Raw genomic sequence first — 18,699 nt, 5'->3', positions numbered from 1 at the left:
AAGGAATCCTTTGACAGGCAGGAGGTGGACCCGTAAATGCTGACATGGCCCCTCACTGGCCAAAATATATAAAAGGCTTTGCGTCCTCCAAGAAGCTACCTCCACTCATCAAGAATCTTACCTTCCACACACCCTTTAGATGGCTTGTTCTCTACTTCATTGAAAAAGCAAAGTGAAGGCCGGGCATGGTGGCTCACGCCTGTAATCCCAGCACTTTGGGAGGCCGAGGCGGGCGGATCACGAGGTCAGGAGACTGAGACCATCATGGCTAACACAGTGAAACCCCCTCTCTACTATGAAATCCCCTCTCTACTCAAAAAAAACACAAAAAATTAGCCAGGCATGGTGGCGGGCGCCTGTTGTTCCAGCTACTCAGGAGGCTGAGGCAGGAAAACGGCATGAACCTGGGAGGCGGAGGTTGCAGTGAGCTGAGATCGCACCATTGCACTCCAGCCTGGGCAACAAAGTGAGACTCCATCTCAAAAACAAAAGAAAAAGAAAAGTGAAAACAACCCTGAACCCAATTTGAGAAGACATCTTGCTAATCTTTCAACCCAAACCACACTTGGTAGTCAAGCTAGGTCAGGGCTACTGGCAGGGTCTGATGAGCTAACGTGTTGGAAGCTCTCTACGTGTAGAAAGAAGGACAGAGTGCAATGTCACCTCCACTTGTATATTATCACAATAAACCACTGCCCAGAAGACCCAGCCTGACTTATTTTAGGGTTTCAGCTTATGAAAAACAGCCAGTTCCTGCAGTAAAATTGTGAACACTGAAAAATTTCATTATTGCTTGTTCGTTGAAGGCACTGTTGGCTGACTTTTCTGCAAACTTGGAAATGAATGACAAAACCAATGACCAAATGGAATGAAGATGATTGGGATGAAATGGGCATGAGGAGACAGAGGCCAGGGTGCAGCTCAGCCTGAAAGAGTATTTCCTAACCATGGATGGAAAAGAACACTAGAGCAGAGCATTTAAAGGTGACCTTTAAGTTCCTGGATTGATACATAGAATATTCCTAAGGAGGTCCTGCTGGGCGCCTTGGATTTAACTGTGTGGTGCTTCTCAAATGTTATTTTTTATTTTTTATTTTTTTTGAGACGGAGTCTTGCTCTGTTGCCCAGGCTGGAGTGCAGTGGTGCAATCTCAGCTCACCGCAACCTCTGCCTCCTGGGTTCAAGCGATTCTCCTGCCTTAGCCTCCCGAGTAGCTAAGATTATAGGAATGTGCCACTATGCCCAGCTAAATTTTGTGTTTTTAGTAGAGATGGGGTTTCGCCATGTTGGTCAGGCTGGTCTTGAACTCCTGACATCAGGTGATCCGCCCACCTCGGCCTCCCAAAGTGCTGGCGCAAGTTGCAGTGAGAAGAGATCACACCACTGCACTCCCGCCTGGGCAACAGAAGCAAAACTCCATCTCAAAAAAAAAAAAGAATCAATTCATGGCTCTCCAATCCATTGCCACCATCCTAAACAGTTTCTTATTATCTCTTGCCCAGACCCTGGGCTACTGTATCCATTTTCACCCACCTCATCCAGTCTCCAAACTGCATTGAGAGTGACTTTTTGGTTTTCTTTATTTGAGATGAGCCTCATTCTGTCGCCCAGGCTGGAGCGCAGTGGTGCAATCTCAGCTCACTGCAACCTCCACTTCCTGGGTTCAAGTGATCCTCCTGCCTCAGTCTCCCGAGTAGTTGGAATTACAGGCATGCACTACCATGCCCGGCTAATTTTTGTATTTTTAGTAGAGATAGGGTTTTATCATTTTGGCCAGGCTGGTCTTGAACTCCTGACCTCAGGTGATCCATCTGCCTCGGCCTCCCAAAGTGATGGAATTACAGGCGTGAGCCACCGCGCCTGGCCCAGATTCTTCTTAAAACTCCAACAGACACTCATTACCCTCAAGAAAAGGCCTAAATTCCTCCCACCTCTCTTTCAAGGCCTTTTATGACCTGGCACCAGCCTACCTCTCCACTCTTCCCACCCCATATTGCCCCAACCACGCTGCCCCCCCACAGACACGTGCATGCACACACTGTCAACCATATTACATCCTGGGCTTCTCTCATAAGAACCCTCTTTGGGCCAGGCGTGGTAGCTCACACCTGTAATCCCAAAACATTGGGAGGCCAAGGCAGGTGGCTCACTTGAGCCTAGGAGTTCGAGACCAGCCTGGGCAACATGAGACCTCATCTCTACAAAAAAATAGAAAAATTAGCTAGGCAGGGTGGTGTGCACCTGCAGTCCCAGCTACTCCAGAGGCTAAGGTGGGAGGATCACTTGAACCTGGGAGGCAGAGGTTGTCCTGTGAGGTGAGATTGCACCACGGCACTCTAGCCTGGATGACAGAGTGAGACGCTGACTCAAAAAAAAAAAAAAAAAAAAAAGAACCATCTTCTTTCTCAGACCAATTCCTCTTCCTCCTTAACGCCGGGTCAGTTCTCCTCACCATGGCATGCTTTTTGTAGCTCTTACCACAGCAGTGATTACCTCTTAGTGTCTGGCTTCTTCCTGAGACTGTATCTGCCCTGCCCAGCATTGTCTCCTGCAGCACCTAAAACAGGGCTTGGCATAATACTAGGTGCTGCGTGTGCTGTGGTGCGTGCATTCATTTGATGAATGGATGAATGAATAAATAAATGCACTGTAAATTTCATAATGGGCAAAAGAAAGCTACATAAATACGAGAACACCACAGGGCCATCCCCCAGGACCCATCTCACCTCAGAACAATGGCAATGCACAGGAGCGTTCCGAACGCCAGGCTCCCTCCAGCAACCAGGAATGTGGGCAGTGGTACCGAAGAAGAATCTTGCACTAGGTTAAAAAAAAAAAAAAAAAAAAAATGAAGATAGAGGAGGAAGAGGAGAATGTAGAGAAAAAGGAACAGGAGGAGGAGAAGAAAACCACTTAGCTGGAGCTGTCAAAAGCCTCAAAGGAACTTTCCCCTCCAACCCCTCTCCCAGAAAATGAAACAGCTCTGCCAACCAACAGGCCACTTGACAAGCTTCACTGTTTTTTGTTTGTTTGTTTCTTAACAAAGCCCACTCTAGAAGAATCACCCCCAGCTTAATCTGGCAGACCTCAGGATTCCACCATGTGGCAAGACAGACACCTCAAGCTCAGGGTTTCTGAGTGCCTGTGGCTAGCCATGGACTCCTATTCACTTTCAGGATGGTTTTTCTGGTGGCATTCTACCTGCCCCCATAAGGCACAAAGAGGGTACAACAAACGGAAGGCTTTGGGGACCTCCTTGATGGCAGTTCCTTTGAGGACAATGTCAGAGAGGATTGGATGCTTTAAACCAAATATTTGGAAGCAGTTTTCTCCATGCGGGTGTCATCTCTTGCCTGTCCCCGCATTTGGTACTCAAGCCCCAGCCATAGGAACATCATTCATTTCTCCAGCAAGCCATGATCTTTTTCCTCCAGGGCTCTCCACACACGTTCCCTCTTCTCGCCTGTCTGTTTTCTCCACCTTTGCTGTACACCTTTGCTGTCCAGTCCCTACTTGGCCTTTGGATCTCAGATGAAGTGATGTCACTTCCTTTGAGAACTGACCCCACTCCAAGCTGAGCAAGCGCCCCTTCCAGTTATTTCTCCAGTTCCACCTCTAGATTGAGTTTCCTGAAGGCAGGGACTGCATGTGTCTTTTTCACTGTAACACTGCCAGCAGCTTACACAGTGCCGAATACAAAGTAGGATCTCCAAAATATTTCCTTGAATGAAGGAAAGAACAAACTAGCTTTGCAAGCAGCCATGTCTTCCCACAGAAAGGCTCTTCCTACCACTGCCAGAGTTCCTGGACTGGACAGAGGGCACATCTAAGCAAAACCATCTCCTTCTGCTGGGAATGCAGTCACAGTTGTATGGACCCAGCATTCAGGCTCTTCTACCCAAAATGCAATCCACTGCTGAAGAAGAGGCTGCCTGCCAGCCATCACTTCCGATGCCTACTGGAGGCAGGCAGTGCAATGAGCCCAGACTGGTGAGTGGGCAGTGGCTGCAAGGACAAGTTTCTCCAAGCGTGTCCCATGTCTCTTGAGATGCAGCTGTGTAATGAAAGCAGTATGCTTGGCTTGCTTATTTATTAATATTTCATCATCTTTTATATCTGTTCCTTCTTTTTTTTTGAAATGGAGTCTCACTCTTGTCACCCAGGCTGGAGTGCAGTGGTGTGATCTCTGCTCACTGTAGCCTCCACCTCCCGGGTTCAAGCAATTCTCCTACCTCAGCCTCCCAAGTACCTGGGACAACAGGCACGCGTCACCACGCCCAGCTAATTTTTGTATTTTTTGTAGAGATGGGGTTTTGCCATGTTGCCCAAGCTGGTCTCCAACTCCTGACCTTAGGGGATCCGCCCACCTCGGCCTCCAAAAGTGCTGGGATTACAGGCATGAGCCACGGCACCAAGCCATATATTTGTTCCTTCTTTCATCCAACAAATACTCTTTGAGTGCCTATCATGTGCCTAAATGGATCTTACATCCAATCAAGGAAGACAGACACACAAATGTTTTTTTAAAAAATTCTCAGGAAAAGGTTCCCAGAGAAGGGTGCAACTGAGCAGAGACTTGAGTGATAGGAAGGAGCTGGCCAAGTGGACGTCAGAGGAAGCCTGTCCAGGCAGAGCACATAGCAAGTACAAAGGCCCTGAGGTAGAGCATGTGTGGAGGAGCAAAGAGGGCACTGTGGCTGGGGCAGAGTGAGGAAACGGAGAATGGAGAGGCAACGTCTAAAGATAGGGGACCACATGGCTTCGCTAGGACTCCCCGTAGAAACTGGGGACTTTGTCAGGACTTTGACTTATACTCTGGGGGAGATGGCACTGAGCCAGAGAGAGCTTGGATTTGTGTTTTAAGGGACACTCTAGGTGCTGGTTGGAAAAGAGTTGGTTGGGGGTTAAGCCTAGAAGTTGGTAGACCAGTTGGCAGCCCAGGAAATCCTGCTGGATGAGAGGTGGCAGGGGCTGGACTGGGTGTTGGCACTGGAGATGGTGAGGAGTGGTCAGCTCCTAGGTACGTCTCAAAGCACAAGGACAACACTTGCTGAGGGACTGGCCACAGGATGAGGAGTAGGGAGGAAGTGTGCCCGATCCCCCATCTGAGCAAACGCAGTACCAGTTATTGAGATCGGGAAGATGGAGAAGAACAGATCTGGGTTAAAGAGGTGGGGAAGTGTCACGTGTTCTCTTTCAGACATGTTAAATTTGAGAATGCTGGCCAGGCACAGTGGCTCACACCTGTAATCCCAGCACTTTGGGAGACTGAGGCGGGCAGATCACCTGAGGTCGGAAGTTTGAGACCAGCCTGACCAACATGGAGAAACCCTGTTTCTACTAAAAATACAAAATCAGCTGGGCGTGGTGGCGCATCCCTGTAATCTCAGCTACTCAGGAGGCTGAGGCAGGAGAATCGCTTGACCGCAGGAGGCAGAGGTTGCGGTGAGCTGAGATCACACCATTGCACTCCAGCCTAGGCAACAAGAGCAAAAATCTATCTTAAAAAAAAAAAAAAAAAAAAAAATATATATATATATATATATATATATTTGAGACTGCTAGCGGATGTCCCATGTGTCAACTAGGCAGTTGGGTACATTAGTCTGGGTCTTAGTGGACAGATCAGGGTAGGGATATAAAATTGGGAGTCGCCAGCCTGTGGATGGTCTTTAGTGACATGAAGCTAGATAAAATCATCAGTGACAGGCTGGGCACAGTGGTTCACGCCTGTAATCCCAGCACTTTGGGAGGCCAAGGCGGGTGGATCACAAGGTCAGGAGATTGAGACCATCCCGGCTAACACAGTGAAACCCCATCTCTACTAAAAATACAAATAATTAGCCGGGTGTGGTGGTGGTCGCCTGTAGTGCCAGCTACTCGGGAGGCTGAGGCAGGAGAATGGCGTGAACCCGGGAGGCGGAGCTTGCAGTGAGCCGAGATCGTGCCATTGCACTCCAGCCTGAGCGAGACTCCATCTCAGGAAAAAAAAAAAAAAAAGACCTCACTAAAGACCATCCATGGGCTGATCTTTAAAAAAAGTTAAAAAAAAAATCATCAGTGAGGGTGGACGGAGAGGACTGGAGGGTCCCCTCCTCCATAGCAGCCTTTGTTTTTGTTGTTGCTGTTGTTTTTGGGTTTTTTTTGACATGGAGTCTCACTCTGTGACCCAGGATAGAGTGCAGTGGCTCAATCTTGGCTCACTGCAACCTCCACCTCCCGGGTTCAAGCGATTCTCCTGCCTCAGCCTCCCAAGTAGCTGGGATTATAGGCACCCACCATCACGCCCGGCTAATTTTTGTATTTTTTAGTAGACATGGGGTTTCACCATGTTGACCAGGCTAGTCTTGAACTCCTGATCTCAGGTGATTCTCCCACCTCGGCCTCCCAAAGTGCGGGGATTACAGGCGTGAGCCACTGCACCCGGCCCATAGCAACCTTTGAACACTCAACCTCTTGCATCCCACTCATGCCATTCAAAGCCTATTTCAAATGGCACCTCCTCCATGAGCTTTCTGTGACTGCTCAGCTTGATGCACTCTCTCAAATCTCTAAATTCCACTTTGCTTTATCTGTGCCTCCCTTTCTGCCCATCTCACATTCTGGTCTTTGTCACAGTTACCAGTTTACTCTTTGCGGGGGCCTGGACTGTAGCCTCCTTGAGAAGAGGGATGGCTCTAATCCTCTCCGAGTCCCCAGCTGTGCAGAGCTCAGGCCCAGGTATTTAGCAGGTCTTCCACAGGTGCACTGCACCATGGTAGGGCTTGGCAGCTGGGCTGTTGTAGCAGAGGCAGCCAGCATCAGGGGCAGGCAGGAATCCACCCAGGGATGGGGAACGAGGGCAAGGACTGCCTCACAAAGCCCAAGAGTCATCAGCTGGAGCCACTCAACTACTGAACCTCTGGAGTCTGGATTCCATAAGTCCCATACACCTAGTCAAACACAGGACTTGTGATCTTTCTTGATTCAAATACTGGTAAGTTTTCCTGGTCTTGCAGGGATAGGGAATCAGAAGCATTGAAATCAAGAGCTCCCAAAATAAAGATTTCCCTCAACAGGTATTCCATTTCAGACTCCAGTAATCTTGTCTGCAGCACATTCATTTGTATTGTGGGCCAGTTGTGAAATATCTCACTGATTTATCCCATTTTTCTTACAGTCTCCTCATTATATCTTAGCTAACAATATCAAACTTCAACATATAAAGTAATAAAAGAATATTTCTGGCCAGGCACGGTGGCTCGTGCCTGTAATCTCAGCACTTTGGGAGGCCGAGGCAGGCAGATCACGAGGTCAGGAGTTCGAGACCAGCCTGGCCAACACGGTGAAACCCCGTCTCTGCTAAAAATACAAAAATTAGCCGGGCATGGTGGCATGCCCCTGTAATCCCAGCTACTCGGGAGGCTGAGGCAGGAGAATTGCTTGAACTCGGGAAGTGGAGGTTGTGGTGAGCCGAGATCACACTGCACTCCAGCCTAGGCAACAGAGCAAGACTCTGTCTCAAAAAAAAAACAAAAACAAAAATAAAAACAAAACATTTCTGCCATTGATCCTCTGACGACCTGTCCAAATAAGAAAGGACTTTCCGCAGAGACAAATCTGTCCCTCAGACCCTGTGAATGTGAAAATACCCAGTCCTTACCTGGGAGGCTTGTCGCATTTGCAGAATCTCTGGAGAGAATATTATCGTCATCTTTATTAGTAGTAGGTGCCTAAAAGAGACATTCCTCACCATCAGCCTGTTTCTGCAGATTCCACCACCATTCAGAACCAGTTCAGGAGGTACCTCCTCCTCAGAGCCCTCCCTGATCCGCCCAAAGCATTCCTTTCTCCATTTCATTCGTAACAGTGGAAAAATCAATAATACTATTATTTGCATTTTTTCTATCCACACCGTGTCTGCTAAGGGTGGGGCTTTCTTTGCACCTGCCTCTCCACCAAAAGCTGAAGGGCACAGCACCCTGCACAGAGAAGATGCTCAGTGGATACACTGAATCAGCTGTTGTCCTTACAGGTCCGATGCAAGGGTGCAGGTACCACTGTGACTGGAATCCTGGCTCTACCACTTACAAGCTATGTCACCTTGGACAGATTTCTTTTTATTTTTTGTTTTTTTGTGAAATGGAGTTTCACAAAAGAAATAGAGATTCTCGTCACCCAAGCTGGAGTGCAATGGCATAATCTCAGCTCACTGCAACCTATGCTTCCCGTGTTCAAGTGATTCTCCAGCCTCAGCCTCCTGAATAGCTGGGATTACATGCACGCGCCACCATGCCCAGCTAATTTTTGTGTTTTTGGTACAGACGGGGTTTCACCATGTTGGTCAGGCTGGTCTGGAACTCCTGACCTCAGGTGATCCACCCGCCTCAGCCTCCCAAAGTGCTGGGATTACAGGAGTGAGCCACCGCGCCCGGCCTCATACTTCTCTTTTTTTTTTTTTTTTTTCTTTTTTTGAGATGGAGTTTCGTTCTTGTTGCCCAGGCTGGAGTGCAATGGTGCGATCTTGGCTCACGGCACCCTCCGCCTCCAAGGTTCAAGCAATTCTCCTGCCTCAGCCTCCCAAATAGCTGGGATTACAGGCATGTGCCACCACACCCAGCTGATTTTATTTTCAGTAGAGACAGGGTTTCTCCATGTTGGTCAGGCTGGTCTTGAACTCCTCACCTCAGATGATCTGCCCGCCTTGGCCTCCCAAAGTGCTGGGATTACAAGCGTGAGCCCTGGCACCTGGCCCTGGCCTCAGACTTCTTACCCCATGTTAAGCAGCCCTTACAAGCACTCCCTTGTAACGTTAACATAAGGAGCCAATGAAATAGCAAATGCAAGGCTCACAGTTTAGCAGGATGAGGCCAGTCCTCAGTCGGTGTCAGTTTCCCCAGAACCTGTGTTGGGAGCACTCTAGCCCCATGGGTATGGGCTCCACCTGCAGCTGTTCCTACATGGAACACAGATAAGGTTCAAGAGCCCCAGGCTCCTTCCCTGTGCTGCACAGCTCCAGAAGTGGCTGTGCCTCCCAGCTTAGCATTTAGGGAATTAAGGGCCACAGGAGGAGATATAGTTGGATAGGAAATTGGATTACTCATGGAATTTGTTAAGCAGCTTCGGAGGTAATCCTCTTTCCAGCAAGTTATGACACCAGGACTCCACAGGGGAAGGACTCAGATGAACAGAATCCAATCTCAAGCTAAGCCATTAGCAGTGTCCAAAAAGGTCAGAGATGAAATAGCTGCCGCTAGATGCAGGGCAGTTCTGCGTGCCAGGCCAACGCTGCTCCACTCTTTACAGTCCTGGGACAAGATAATTTTTATGATTCCCTTTCACAGAGTCTTGAAAAGCACAGATAACTCACCACAGCCACATTTCTACTAAGTGACAGAGCTGGGATTTAAACCAAATTCAGTCTGGCATCCGCCCACACTCCTAACCACTAGGTGCTGCTGCCCTGACCCTTTTACAAGAACAGGAGCTCACCTGCGTGGGGGTGGACACCTCGTTCTCAGCTGGAGGACTCCTGGATTCTGTGGACAGAAGAAACAGTTGTTATTAGTGATTCACGGGCCCCGGAGTCCTGTCTCAGGCGCTTGAAAATCAGAAAAAAGTTCATCTCAATGTTATTTAAAAGAACAGCATGGACTGGGCACGGTGGCTTATACCTGTAATCCCAGCACTTTGGGAAGCTGGGCGGATCATCTGAGGTCGGGAGTCCCAGACCAGCCTGACCAACATGGAGAAACTCCATCTCTACCGAAAATACAAAATTAGCCGGGTATGCTGGCACATGCCTGTAATCCCAGCTACTCGGGAGGCTGAGGCAGAAGAATCACTTGAACCCGGGAGGCAGAGGTTGCGGTAAGCAGAGATCATGCCATTGCACTCCAGCCTGGGCAACAAGAGTGAAACTCTGTCTCAAAAAAAAAAAAAAAAAAAACCCCAGCATGCTGGAGATAACCAAATATCCAACCATAAGGGACTAGTTATAGAAATTATGATATAACTACATAATGCAGAAACCTTTAAAATTTATATATATATATATATATATATATTTTTTTTTTTTTTTTTTGAGATGGAGTTTCACTCTTTCACCCAGGCTGGAGTGAAGTGGCACGATCTTGGCTCACTGCAACCTCCACCTACTGGGTTCAAGTGATTCTTCTGCCTTAGCCTCCCAAGTAGTTGGGATTATAGGCGCCCGCCACTACACCCAGCTAATTTTTGTATTTTTAGTAGAGACAGGGTTTCACCATATTCACCAGGCTGGTCTCGAACTCCTGACCTCAGGTGATCTACCCGCTTTGCCTCCCAAAGTGCTCGGATTACAGGCATGAGCTACCGTGCCTGGCCAGTTATTATACATTTTCAGAGACAGGGTCTCCCTCTGTCGCCAGGCTGCAGTGCAATGGCATGATGATGGCTCACTGTAGCTTAACTTCTGGGCTTCAGTGATCCTCCCATCTCAGCTTCCCAAGTATCTGGGACTACAGGCGTGTGCCACCACGCCCGGCCAAAACTGTTTTAGAAAAACATTGAAGACATGACATAATGCTGTACAAAAAATGCAAGACAAGACAAATTCCACGTATTTTGATCCAAACTTTCTAAAGAAATATATTTTATGATTATTTATTGTGTACTACAGTATATATAATAATACTATATATTTGCACACAGGAAGAAAATGGAAAGATACACATCACCAGAGATAAGCACTATTTCAATTTCCTTCTATGCACCTTTTTGCAATAAAAAATATATAACAAACAAATATTCATTTGCCTGTGTGGGTTTAGTACACATTGCAGCAGCAGGGATGTGGACCAGGCACCCTCACGGCTCCCTCCCCCTCCACGGAACAGTGTGTCTGCAGAAACCCCAAGGCAAGAGGAGGCTAAGCATCCAAGGAAAGCCTGGGCCTGGGCCTTAACCGTAACAGGCAGTGAGTGGAATGCTCTGGATTTCAAAATATTCTCTTGTCAGCTCATCATTTTTCCATCAAGAGTTCTAAAATTCCACAGAATGGTTTATACAAAAATCATGAGCCTCACTGGGCCAGGAGTAAGAAGGACTAGCAAGGAGGCGGGGAGAGGGTGACCCTGCTTCTGCGTCGGGGAGGGTTTCCAGAATTCCTGGAATATGCTGTCACCAGTAAGGGGGAAACCACACACCCGCAGCACTAGAGGGAGTATAAGAATGCATCCACTCTTCCCATTGTACAGAGGGGAAACAGAGGCCCAGAGAGGGAAAGTGACTTGTTCAAGGCCGCACAGCAAGTGTGACCAGAATTGAACCTAGAATTCATGGGCGGGACCCAGTTTCTTATTCCTTTGTGTTCTTCCCAGCTCAGCCCAGCCCAGCAGAGAACAGTCATACATTCACAGCCCAGGGTATCTAAAGTATGACCTGAGGGCATGGAGACGCTAGAATGAAAGCTAAAATCAGAAGACAAAGAAGACGGAGCAGGCCGGACTCACACCTGTAATCCCAGCACTTTGGGAGACTGAGGCGGGAGAATCCCTTGAGGCCAGGAGTTTGAGACCAGCCTGGGTAACATAGTCAAACCTTGTCTCTAAAAAAAAAAAAAAGAAAAAGAAGAAAACAAGAAGATGGGGCAGCCCTAAATAGAAAATATGGCTGCCCACAGATGCTCATGCCGCCCAGCAGTTTGCCAAACCCAGCCAGAGTCAGTTTCATCTGGAGCCTTGTAGGCTCCACCTTGCTTGTCGCCGCAGAACCATGGAAATGAGACTCAGTCATTAGGGTTTTTCAAAGGCTCCCCATACTATACTCAAGACAGATGCTTCAGGAAGAAAGTTTCTACCCACAGTCCTGACCCCCAACACCGCCTGTGGCCCAGAGAATGCCCAGTAACCTCTGGAGGCTCAGGTTGCTGGGGTTAAAGTGGGAATGAACCACAAAGCCACACGAAGAGGGGAGGAGAGACCGTGGGACCCACAGGCTCAGCAGCGCCAGGCAGCTCCTCCATGCTGAGCCAGCAGACCCTACTTCACACCTTTCCTCACAGCCTTTCAACCACCCAACAGACAGCTCATCACTGCTCCTCCATTCGTACAGAAACAAATACATAAACCTCACTGAGGAGCCTCCCGAGGAGAAATGACTCACCTCCAGCTGGGTCCCAAACGCCACTTGGAATGGTCTGCAGAGAGAAGCCTAGTGGCTTCAGAAAAGGCTGTGTGTACATCTCCACGGTGTCTGGGTGCCAAAAGCGCCCCTCGTTCTGAGGTTTCACCCTTCCTCATTTGGGGGGGCAGGTGTGGGGGGGCAGTTAAAGCAAGGTCGTTTTTTGTTATTAAGACAGGGTCTGGCTCTGTTGCCCAGGCTGGAGTGCAGTAGTGCTATCATAGGTCATTGCAGCCTCCAAATGCTGGGCTCAGGTGATCCTCCCACCTCAGCCTCCCACTTAGCTAGGACTACAGGTATGTACTGCTATGCCCAACTAATTTTTTTTTAACTTTTTTTTTTTTTTGTAAAGACAGGGTCTCCTTACGGTAGCTGGCTGGTCTCTATCTCCTGGGCTCAGGCAATCCTCCCCCCTCAGCGTCCTAAAGTGCTGGGATTATAGGCCTGAGCCACCACGCCCAACCAAGCATCTTTTCTTTTAAGAAATTATGGTGATGGTTGGCCAGGCGCAGTGGCTCACGCCTGTAATCCCAGCACTTTGGGAGGCCGAGGCGGGCAGATCACGAGGTCAGGAGATCGAGACCATCCTGGCGAACACGGCGAAACCCCATCTCTACTAAAAACACAAAAAAATTAGCCGGGCGTGGTGGCGGGTGCCTTTAATCCCAACTTCTAGGGAGGCTGAGGCAGGAGAATGGCGTGAACCCAGGAGGCGGCGGAGCTTGCAGTGAGCGGAGATCGCGCCACTGCACTCCAGCCTGGGTGACAGAGCGAGACTCTGTCTCTAAAAATAAAAAAGCTGGCAACCTTAATTGGTCCCCAGAATTGTTTTTGAAATTTTACAGACCCGTGAAATCCCAATGTTTAGGAATCGCCCAGTTGTGCACAGGGATGTCAGCCGGGTAGGCAAGGGGAGGATGCAGGAGGAGGGGTCGTGGAGAGAGGCAGGAAGAGTGGAGTGCACCACGACGGCTGACTGCTAGATACTACTGAGATGTGGTGAGAATCCAAACCAAGGCAGAGACGTTTGGCGTGATGTGCAAGCTCCTGGCTGGGTAGCTGAGTGGGTGGCGTGTCTGTCCCCTGGACAAGCAGGGCAGGGAGGTCTGTAAGGGGTGTGATATGTTTGGTTTGGGTCATGCTGAGCACCTGGCACAGGAGGGAGGATCTGGCCAGAAGTCTGGGCTGAGTTGAAGACATGAATCCAGAGCTCGAGAGACAGGCTTGGCAGGAGACACGGGTGAAAGGCAGTCCTGCTGGCATTTATTGCACCCTTGTCATGTGCCAGGCTCTGTGCTAATTGCTTCTCACCTCATTGAAGACTCACAACCCAGCAAGGCTGGGGTTTGGGTTTTTTGAGGCAGGCATTACTATTCCCACTTGACAAATAAGCTAACTGAGTCTCAGTGAGGTACTTCTCCAGGGTCGTGCTGGTCAAGGGCAAGGGCAGCAACTATACCGAATGCTACCTGACTCCAGAGTCAGTGCTCTGCACAAAGTGGCAGGTGATGCAGTAGAAGTGGGGGGGGGGCCCCAGTGGAATGTTCCAGAAAGCTGCAGAAAACAGGGCCGAGAGGGAATTCGGGGATGCCACATGGAGAAGTGAACAGGGCAAAATCTCTCCAGAAATGTGTAACCAAGGCTCTGTAACCCCAGAATGTCCCACTTGGGAGTGCTGCAGAGAGGAACAAAACAAACTCCTCCAGAATGGACAGCCAAAGAGTTTGAGAAGATAATATATAGCTGGAGGGACCGACTGCTCAGTCCTGGCTTCAGGGCACCCCCTCATGTGCAAATGCAAACCTTTGGCAGTACCTCCTCCAACAGGTGTGATTCCCATTCTTGGGGACTAAAGGAGGGAGTTAAAGGGATGTGTGAGGAGCAAGGAATAATCCCCTTGTGCCTAATGGGCTTTTCCCAGGCATTTTGCCCCATGCCCTCTTTGAAAAGGGGCTCCAGCCTGGCTCAGTGGCTCATGGCTATAAATCCCAGAGCTTTGGGAGGCCGAGGCAGGAGGATCACTCAAGGCCTGTGCAACATAGGGTGACCTCATCTCTGTAAAATATTTTTTAAAAAATTAGCCGGGCATCGTGATGCATGCCTATAGTGCTAGCTACTCAGAGGCTGAGGCAGGAGTTCAAGGCTGGAGTGAGCTACGATTACGCCACTGGACTCCGGCTTGGGCAACAGAGTGAGATCCCATCTCCAAAAAAAAAAAAAAAAAAAAAAAGATTTTGTGGTTCCCCCAGACTCAATGTTGATGTGACAGGGAGAACTCCCATCAGGGGAGGATAAATTCAGAACTCCCACTTGAGAGAAAGCTGCCAACCACGCGCCCTGTCCACGGATACCAGCCTGCACAATTTCCATGAGCCGCCGCTACAGGTGCTGACAGACGTGACCTGGCCTTGCTGGCCAAAGCAGGGCTACGAAAGAGTGACTCTAGGACCCCCAGCTTCATGCAAAAGGCTGTCCTGGGCTACAGTCTGTGCGGGGGCCAAGCCCCAGCCTCAAGGGCACCTTCAGCACCTGCTGAAGTCCAGGCTCCAGAGCCGCCCTCTATGGCATTCCACTTCCACTCCTACAGGGGCCCACCAAGGCCAGCCTCCACCTGTCCCACTCAGACCACCCACCCACACAGGTGTCAGCCTCACCAAGCAGCTCCCTGCCACCCTCCCCTTGCTCACAGTTCCATGCCTTTGTACCTGCTGTTCCCTCTGCCTACAATCCCCATTTTCTATCTGGGACCCTCCTACACATCCTTTAAGACACAATTCAATTGTCACCTCCTCCATGAAGCTTTTCCTGCTATCTCTAAACCGCCCCAACAGAACAGTCTGCTTACAGCCTTATCGTGCTGTAAGCACCATCTATTACATATTAGATATACTACGGTGGGGCATGCACCCTCCTCCAGCCCCCTCAAGCACATACTAAAACCACCAGGAAAGTTTTCTCAAACCGCCCACTCCATTTCCTCCTCCAGACTCTAACGCAGTGAGTTCAGGATGGCCTCCAGGATACTGATTCTGGGATGCCTCTGGTCCCACTCTCCTCCTCCCAAGCAGCAGCACCGTCCTGTAATTGCTGATCCACTTATATGTGCAGTATGCTTTAGCATTTCTAAAGAATATTTTTTCATCAGACTCACAAAAACTCTCTGAAAGGAACAAGATTGGTGCTATCATCCCTACTTTACAGATGACAAGACTGAGGCTCTGAGAGCTGAACTAACTTTACCAAGGTCATACAACCTGACTCCCAGGTGCTTCCCAGGACCTCTGTGTCTCCCAAAGGCCACCACTCCCACACCTAGGCTGGGAGGCAGGTGCATCCTGTCTGTCTGGGCCTTGAGAGCTGAAGGTCCTTGGGGTGGGTAAGCTCACCCCACACGGTGATACAGCGTCTAGTACACTGACGCATCCCTAACAGCCTAATAACTGTGGTCCATAACAAACACCTCACCTAGTGTTCTAACCTTCCTCTTATTTTTCAGAACTGTCTGCCAATTTCCAACCTGAATCCCCCTCTTGCATCAGAATCATCCAAGTTCCTCTTGCTCGCCCTCAGCAGAGAGGGGAGCAGCAGGTTTCTTTCTTGGATATATTCACCACTGGGTTTTGAAGACTTCCCCTGCCTCAAACCACATATGTATAGGGTGGAGGGCTCAAAGTCTGCCGCTCCTTATGTGAGAAGAAACCAACTGTTCTGTCTGAGCTCCCACAGAAGCTGTGTCTATGCCACAGAAGTATGTCCACCCGAGGCTGGAAAGTGAAGACCATACCCAGTGCTGGCCAGACAGCCCCCACCACACCATCTTCCAAGAGAGGGAGGGTGTCAGCAACTTAAAGAGGGACATCCACAAATGAGACCAGATTCAGAGGAAGGGGGCCAGACAGGTAAAGAATTCACAGACCATCCCATGTAACAGCCTGGGAAGAGGAGCCCAAGCAGATGCAAGTCTGGGAACTCCAAAAGAATTCAGAGAGAGCAGACTAGGAAATTTGTCATCGGTTATCCCTGAGGACAGAGCAAGGGCCAGTGAGGCCAGAGTTAGGTTCACATAAGAAAGAACTTTCTATTTAAATAGATATTTCTCCAAAGATACATGAATGGCCAAGAAGCACATGAAAAGATGCTCAGCCTGGGCGTGGTGGCTCACGCCTGTAATACCAGTACTTTGAGAGGCCTAGACGGATGGCTCACTTGAGGTCAGGAGTTGAGAGCAGCCTCGCCAACACGGCAAAACCCCATCTCTGCTAAAAATACAAAATTTGGCCGGGCGCGGTGGCTCAAGCCTGTAATCCCAGCACTTTGGGAGGCCGAGACGGGCGGATCACGAGGTCAGGAGATCGAGACCATCCTGGCTAACACGGTGAAACCCCGTCTCTACTAAAAAATACAAAAAACTAGCCGGGCGCAGTGGCGGGCGCCTGTAGTCCCAGCTACTCGGGAGGCTGAGGCAGGAGAATGGCGTGAACCCGGGAGGCGGAGCTTGCAGTGAGCTGAGATCCGGCCACTGCACTCCAGCCTGGGCGGCAGAGCGAGACTCCGTCTCAAAAAAAAAAAAAAACAAACAAACAAAATTTAGCTGGGTGTGGTGGTGCACGCCAATCCCAACTACTCGGGAAGCTGAGGCACGAAAATCACTTGAACCCAGGAGGTGGAGGTTGCAGTGAGCCAAGATCGCCCCACTGCACTCCAGACTGGGTGACAGAGTGAGACTCTGTCTCAAAAAAGACATTAATCATTAGGGAAATGCAAATCAAAACCACAATGAGATAACACTTCACATCCACAAGGAGGACTATTGCAGCAAAATGAAAAATAACAAGTGTTGGCAAGGATGTGGAGAAACTGGAATCCATATACACTCTGGTGTAAGTGTAAAATGGTGCAGCCACTGTGGAAAACGGCATGGCATTTCCATGAAAATTGAAAATTAGAATTACCATATGATACCACAAATATACTTCTGAGTATATACACACAAAAGAACTGAAAGCAGGAATCTAAACAGATATTTCACAGCCACGTTTATAGCAGCATTATGCACAACAACCAAAATGGGGAAGCAAACCCAGTGTCCCCTGACGAACGAATGAATCAACAAAGTATGGTGTCTCTACACAATGGAATAGTATTCAGCCTTAAAAAGGGAGGAAAGTCTGACACATGTTATAACATGAATAAATCTTGAAGATACTATGCTAAGTGAAGTAAGTCAGTAACCAAAAGACAAATACTCTCTGCTTCCACTTATTTGAAGTACCTGGAGTGCAGCCTGGGCAACATGGTGAAACCTTGTCTCTATAAAAAATACAAAAATTAGCCAGGCATGGTGGTGCATACCTGTAGTCCCAGCTATTTGGGAGGCTGAGGTGGGAGGATTTCTTGAGCCCAGGAGGTCAAGGCTGCAGTGAGCATGATCGCACACCACTGCACCCCAGCCTGGGTGGTAGAGGGAGAACCCATCCCAAAAAAAAAAGAAAAGAAAAAAGAAAGAAAAAGAGAGAGGGAGAGGGCCAGGCGCAGTGGCTCACGCTTGTAATCTCAGCACTTTGACGGATCACTTGAGGTCAGGAATTCAAGACCGGCCTGGCCAACATGGTGAAACTCCATCTCTACTAAAAATAAAAAAATTAGCCAGGCGTGGTGGCAGATGCTTGTAATCCCAGCTACTCAGGAGTCTGAGGCTGGAGAATTGCTTGAACCCGGGAGGCAGAGGTTGCAGTGAGCCAAGATCACGACAGTGCACTCCAGCCTGGGTGGGCAACAGAGTGAGACTCAGTCTCAAAAAGAAAAAAAAAAAAAAAAAAAGAGAGAGAGAGAGAAAGAGACAAAGGCAGGCAGGCAGGCAGGCATGCAAGCAAGCAAACAGTCAAGCAAATGAAGTACCTACAGTAGTCAAACTCACAGAGAAAGCAAGTAGAATGGTGGTTGCCATGAGCTGGGGGAAGGAGTGGGTGAAAGGAGAGTTACTGTTTAACAGATTCTGAGTTTCAATTTTACAAGATGAAAAAAGTCCTGGAGAAGTAAAGTGGTGATGGTTGCACAACGATACTTAATGCCACAGAGCTGTACACTTAAAAATAATATAAATGGGCAGGGCGCGGTGGCTCATGCCTGTAATCTCAGCACTTTGGGAGGCTGAGGTGGGTGAATCACCTGAGGTCAGGGGTTCAAGACCAGCCTGACCAATATGGTGAAACCTCATCTCCACTAAAAATACAAAAATTAGCCAGGCACGGTGGCGGGTGCCTGTAGTCCCAGCTACTCAGGACGCTGGGATAGGAGAATTGCTTGAACCCGGGAGGTGGAGGTTGCATTGAGCTGAGATCACGCCACTGCACTCTAGCCTGGGTGACAGAGCAAGACTCCATCTCAAATAATAATAATAATACTAATATAAATGGTAAATATTATATTATATATATTTTACAATTTGAAAATTTTTAGACGAGGAAACTTTCTAACAAAATGAGATTGCTTCAAGCTGCTTATGACTATCTAAACTAAGCGGCTGGAATAAAAGGTAAAATAGGGGTCAGCCTATAT

At 48.9% G+C, this 18,699-nt stretch overlaps 1 protein-coding gene across 2 annotated transcripts in view; it reads right to left on the bottom strand.

Moving 5' to 3' along the window:
- IL6R (interleukin 6 receptor) overlaps nucleotides 1-18,699 on the bottom strand; it is a 62,594-nt gene that overhangs the window by 11,231 nt on the left and 32,664 nt on the right. Inside the window, exons 7-9 of one of the 2 annotated variants that reach the window (XM_025389146.1) lie at nucleotides 9,472-9,518; nucleotides 7,643-7,712; nucleotides 2,727-2,820 (exon numbers count right to left, since the gene is read on the bottom strand). In XM_025389146.1, the coding sequence (XP_025244931.1) occupies nucleotides 2,727-2,820; nucleotides 7,643-7,712; nucleotides 9,472-9,518 (211 nt within the window). The remainder of the gene's footprint in view (nucleotides 1-2,726; nucleotides 2,821-7,642; nucleotides 7,713-9,471; nucleotides 9,519-18,699) is intronic. The other variant, XM_025389150.1, reaches the window with a different exon arrangement.

Source organism: Theropithecus gelada, chromosome 1, assembly GCF_003255815.1.
Source record: "Theropithecus gelada isolate Dixy chromosome 1, Tgel_1.0, whole genome shotgun sequence".
NCBI classification, from domain to species: domain Eukaryota; kingdom Metazoa; phylum Chordata; class Mammalia; order Primates; family Cercopithecidae; genus Theropithecus; species Theropithecus gelada.
The sequence above is the reverse complement of the archived record's forward strand: the minus strand, read 5'-3'. Positions and strand labels throughout refer to the sequence as shown.